Source organism: Chanos chanos, chromosome 8 (assembly GCF_902362185.1).
Source record: "Chanos chanos chromosome 8, fChaCha1.1, whole genome shotgun sequence".
NCBI lineage: Eukaryota > Metazoa > Chordata > Actinopteri > Gonorynchiformes > Chanidae > Chanos > Chanos chanos.
The window spans coordinates 1,436,898-1,442,500 of NC_044502.1; the positions used below are offsets into that span (position 1 = coordinate 1,436,898).

General features: G+C 46.4%; 1 protein-coding gene across 2 annotated transcripts in view; it reads right to left on the minus strand.

Moving 5' to 3' along the window:
• Positions 1–361: 361 nt before the first annotated feature.
• The window catches only part of lpgat1 (lysophosphatidylglycerol acyltransferase 1), a 40,646-nt gene continuing 35,404 nt past the window's right edge, over positions 362–5,603 (minus strand). For both annotated transcript variants that reach the window (XM_030782103.1, XM_030782104.1), the window contains 2 exons: positions 2,150–2,256; positions 362–1,569 (listed from right to left, as the gene is read on the minus strand). In XM_030782103.1, coding sequence (XP_030637963.1) covers positions 1,418–1,569; positions 2,150–2,256 — 259 coding nt within the window. In that variant the 3' untranslated portion in view covers positions 362–1,417. The remainder of the gene's footprint in view (positions 1,570–2,149; positions 2,257–5,603) is intronic.

Consider the following 5,603-nt stretch of genomic DNA (forward strand, 5'->3'; position numbering starts at 1 on the left):
AAAAAAAGAAAGAAAGAAAGAAAGAAAGAAACAAAAAAAAAGAGACCATCACACACACTCAGTTAGGCAGGTTATGCTGTTGAATTTACAGTAATGACACATTGGAACTGGAGAGCCAAATCTATTTTTTGATTATTGTTTTGTTTTGTTTCTGAAGACGCTGAGCCAGCACACAGCTCTGGCATCAGACAGTTCTGTCTGTGAAGGTCTGGCTCCACTCCCTGTCCTCAGGTATGAAGCATATGGCTTGGTTACAGGTAAAACTGTGCAGGTGGACAGGGGAGGGGGCAGCGTTTTCTCTTCCATTACCAGAGTCTGACGCACTGAAAACGCAGAGTTTGTTTGTGTGTGTGTGTGTGTGTGTGTGTGTGTGTGTGTGTGTGTGTGTGTTTGTGACAACTGGGTCCCTAACAGACATTGCACTTTGCACACAGTCCCTCAGGTCATCAGTTGCTCTGTTATCGGCTCGTGGGGCCTAGCTCTTGAGACCAGAGCAGCAGCCGTGTCAAAAGCAGGTTCTCTCTCTCGGAAACCGTGTCCAGGAGCGTCACCGGACGATACGAGACCTCCATCAGCCCTGACAGGCAGCCAGTGTAAACATGAGCACCCGTTTAGCCAGTCCACAAAACCGCCTGCACCCTCACAAGGGCCCAGTGCACACAGCTGAAGGACTCAGAGAAAGATGGAGAGGAAGCGGGGTTAAGGGAGCGTCTCTGAAGGACTCAGAGAAAGCTGGAGAGGAAGCGGGGTTAAGGGAGCGTCTCCGGGGTGATGTACGGGCAGCGTGAAAACGGTAGTGCAGAGGACGAGACCTGCCGCTCACACATCTCCTCGTCTCCTCTGTAAACGGAAAAAAAGGTCGTCCGTTCGGGAAGGTTCATGTTTTCGTGGGAGCTTTTCTTTTTTTGTAATGTGAAATGGAGAGGACAGATTCAGAAGCAGATCAAAAAAAAAAAAAAGAAGAAGAAGAAGGAGGAGGAGGAACTCAAAATGAGCGGAGGAAATGTTCTAACCGATCTCTGGGTTATTCCTGAGCCTGACTGGTGATTGTAAATTACTCAGGGTGGGGGGGGGGGGGGTTAAACGTGTGAATGAGTAAACACTTAAATGTGTGGCATGTGTGCGTGGGCTTGAGTGTGTAAACATGACATTTTGTTTTCGAAGCAGATATAAGCATTAGTGGCTATCGGAGAGAGAGTGTGTGTGTGTGTGTGTGTGTGTAGGCAGGGGATCAGGGAGAGAAAAGCTACTAAAATGTTGGTTTGCAGTGCCTCCGCTTAGCAAATGTACATTCTGCCGTCCTGCAGGATGGTGCTATGGGGATGGGGTCTAAGGGACTGATCCAGGATCAGTGTCTCTGGCCCACTGCACTCCCATCCTCTCCCTCATTCAGGCGCTTTTCCCCGCGGCAGCGCCGTCAGAAGAGCAGGCAGTAGACGTACTGGAGAACGCTGTACCAAAGGTAGCCAGAGGCAAAGGCAAGCGACTGAATAACACACAGCCACACAGGGTCGAGGGTCATCTCCCGGGAAACGGCTTCCTTCTGGCCTTTTGGGGGAGGGAAGGCTCCTGCAGACACACGCGTGAGGAGGAGGGGGGTTGTGTTACATATTTAAAAATGCAGCCATTGTACTACATGCTCTTCAGTTTCCAAAATACAGATATAAAATTTAACCTTACAACTGCACAAGTACAAGGTTTACATACGGAGTCAGAGATGCTGACTTTCTACCTCCACAGTAAAGGTTTCTGTTCTCTCTAACAGTGCTGGGCTATGAAAACCCAACATCACCTTCTTGCCTGTTTACCTGGTTGTCTTAGAACGTATCTGATGTTTAAGGCGAGATGGTTCCTGGTTGTCTTAGAGCGTATGTGATGTTTAGGGCGAGATGGTTCCTGGTTGTCTTAGAGCGTATGTGATGTTTAAGGCGAGATGGTACCTGGTTGTCTTAGAGCGTATGTGATGTTTAAGGCGAGATGGTTCCTGGTTGTCTTAGAGCGTATCTGATGTTTAAGGCGAGATGGTTCCTTTAAAGAACTGGGTAACAGCTTAATTTGAGTGGACTGTGGGTGTGCTGGGGAGACTGGTGATGCTAGACTGGTCAGACAGAGAGGAAGAGGAGGAAGAGGAAGAGGAGGAAGGACCGACCTGTCTGGTAGAAGTGGGCCAGAAGCTCCTCCTTCTCCACGAACCTCTGATACAGCCACTCCGTCAGCGCCTCTGTTTCCACGGGAACGTCTTTAATGGGGTACGTCCTGAGAGAGACCCAGACAGAAACCGGGTTTTAGAGAGAATAAAGAACAGAAAAAGCACTCCTCACTCGACCAGTACCTTATCCATACAGGAAGATTCAACCAGTTTTCATAGCAATCTCTTATGCTTTTCACAGAAAAACAACAGGTCATCTTCATTTGAAACACAAGCAAATGTAGGTGGGGGGGGGAATGGAGAATGACCTAAAACAGCATCAGAGAAAAGCTAAAAGCCAGAGTGTTTTCTCGGACTGCTTAAACAAGCAGCACCGTGCCCAGCCAGTTTCCTCAGCGTTTTCTGGACCTCGTGATGCGAGGGTGTGTGATCAGAGAGCCACGGGGTTAGTGTTTCTGCTGATGACACACTCCAGCTGATCACAGCAATTGTGTTATTTACTCAGTGTGTGTGTGTGTGTGCGCGTGTGTGTGTGTGCGTGCGCGCGATCTTGCTTGAAACGCAGCTGTGGTACCTGCCAGCGAGTGCTGAGGTGGACATGCAGGGCAGGTACTTCAATCGCTGACAGGCTGTTTGCCCCAAAACAGCAACAACAACACTATCAGATGACACGGACACCTGAGTCAGGCTCTGTCTTTAAACAGATTCTGGTTTATAGTGTATGGACATGCCCTTTGGAACACACAACAGATCAGTAAATTACACATTCAACAGGAATGCTTTACCCTCTTCAGTGGCTGAATTCTCGAAGAGTCACAGGTGTAAACAGAAAGACTTTGTGGTAGTCTAATTTATTACACATTAATTTTTTCCTTTTCTTTTTTTAAATTACACGACAGTTCTTTCAAAAAACAACTGGCCCTGCGAGTACTCTGTGACAAAAGTCAAAATAACACCAGTCTCCAGTAATTAAAATCACAACAACACACTCTCTCTACAAGAGGCAAAAACTAGGGAAAACTATGCCGAGTTATAAAAAAAAAAAAAATGTATTCAATTCAATTGGGAGCACCAGGCAGTCTTTGATGTTTTTCGTTTTAGCCAGCAGGTGGTGCCAGCGACTCAATTCTCTCCAATACATTCCGTCGCATTCAGCGCCCTGTCAGAATCACCTTCAAACGAGGCTAGAGGTTACACTCTCCTCCACAGAGCCATTTCATTCACACTAACTCAACAATTATACAGCTCACGTTTTTGACCAGAAAATGCATTTCAGATACTGCAAACACACACACACACATCATTCAACGTTTGACGGTGCGTCTGTTTCACTCAACACAACAGCTTCAGCATTTTAAGTCCACAGTAGTTTCAGCACTGCAACACTGACAGAACGATCATATGTGTACAAAGAGACAGACCTTAATACACGCGTGCGCACACACACACACACATACATACATACCACGCTGCTTCCCACACAAAACATCGGAACTGATAGGCCCGTAAGGACAAGCTTCGGGTTTCGTAAATGTCTTTGTGCAGTAGGAAAGTTTGTTAAACGGTGGAGTGTGTAACATGAGTGAGGGAACAGGAAGCCGGCTCGGGGCACTTAAGGCCGGTCTAGGTGTTTAAGTCTCCCGCTAAAGGCTCGGTGTACCCAGGGCTGAAATATTGATGGAGGGCTCTCCAAACATCTCCCTTGGACAGCGCGGAGGGGGTCGGATCTTGGCCCATTACCGAGCCTGTATGATCTGCCTGCCAGCCACACGGCACATGACGGACACATCTCTTTAGCCCCACTGATTTTAAGACTTGCACTAGGATGTGATGTGCCGATGTCTGTGCTTCACAGAAACCCCACTTAACTTAAATTACGGTTTGAAGAATATAGAAAACAAATGTTCGGTTTACACCGGAATATCAGAACATACAAAGGTCAATTTCTTGACTGATTATTGAACTGTATACATATCTTTGAAATACGTTTTAAGCCCATTACATGAATCTAATGGACGGTCAATATCCATTAATACCCAGTCTGTCCATTAACATAACGATAACTTCACTTCCCCGGTCATATCCATTAGGCGACGACAAACAGCGGCGGATCAACTTTAAAAACCATGCTTTCCCGGGCATCAGCATTACCGTCTGGCCATTAGAGATTGACCGACGCTTCTGCGTGCGGTGATTTGCTTTATTAGACTTCAGCCACAGAGGCTTCGACACATAGATATGAGGAGTGTTCTCCACCTGTGTTGTTGTACAGTGTAGGATTCTGTACTAAGACGACAGCATTTGACTGGTTGCGCTTTGGTGCGCTGCCCGTAAACGCTGTTACATCACCGCTGCTCCTGTTTCACGCTTCGCTGTATTATACTGCGTGCTCTCCTATTCCGCACTGTACAACGCGCACCACGTGACACAAAGACACAAACTCTCTCTCTCTTACACACACACACACAATCGCGTGATTCAAAAAACAAAAACCCCCCCCAAAACACTAAAAACTAGGATTTTGCAAACTAAGAGGAAAAATTTACTGGATGCCAAGCTAACATGTTCGTGTGGTTGTAATCCGTAGATAAAAGTGACGAGGTTTTTTGTCTGTTTCTTTGAGGTATTTATTTCTGCAGAAGAGGCGCATGAGGCAGCGCATTCACTCAGCCGCAGTTTAACGTCTGCGGTCAGGGTGGACGGGCATTTTTGGCTACGCGACCCCGCATCACGAGAGACTCGGCCTCTGTAAATAGTAATACCTCAGAATGTAGTGACGACGCCTTCTGATCCACTGCCTTAAAACTGACACACTGGCACAGAACAATGCAACGTTACCGCACAAACCGAATTCGCTGAAACCATTCCTTGTTTGTAATAAATACTTTGTAAGATGCTACAATGCCTATTTTCCTTTTATGTATCTTTTAATGTATTATATATTTTTCATATTTATTTTTTGAAAATAAGCCTTGAGTTAAAGATAACAGTGAATAAAACCACGCTGAAACACTCGGCTCCTTTATTCTGGTTGGTCGACTGAAACAGTGAGAAATGGAAAATATTTTTTTTTATGCACGGAGGCTGATTTTACTGTGATATGTGAATTAAAACATGGTTCTGTCTGACGCAGCGGGTTTTCCCCGGGACACCGAAGCGTCGTCCTCATGGATAGCGACCTGCCTGTTAACCTGAAACTCCTGCACCCGCTAACAGGCTGCACGAACCGGCTCGCACTTCCCCCTGTCAACACCCCGTCTAGCAAAAACCCCATCCACTTACAGATCTGTTACACCACTGAAACACAACACTGCGCGGGCCGACTCAAATAGCGCCATGTGAGAAGACAAGCTGCCTACCGGACCGACTCAGAAATCTCGTTCTTGGAAAAGGTGATAATTCCAATTTTTTTACACTTCAAGAACGTGGCAGAACACATGTTAAAAAAAAAAAA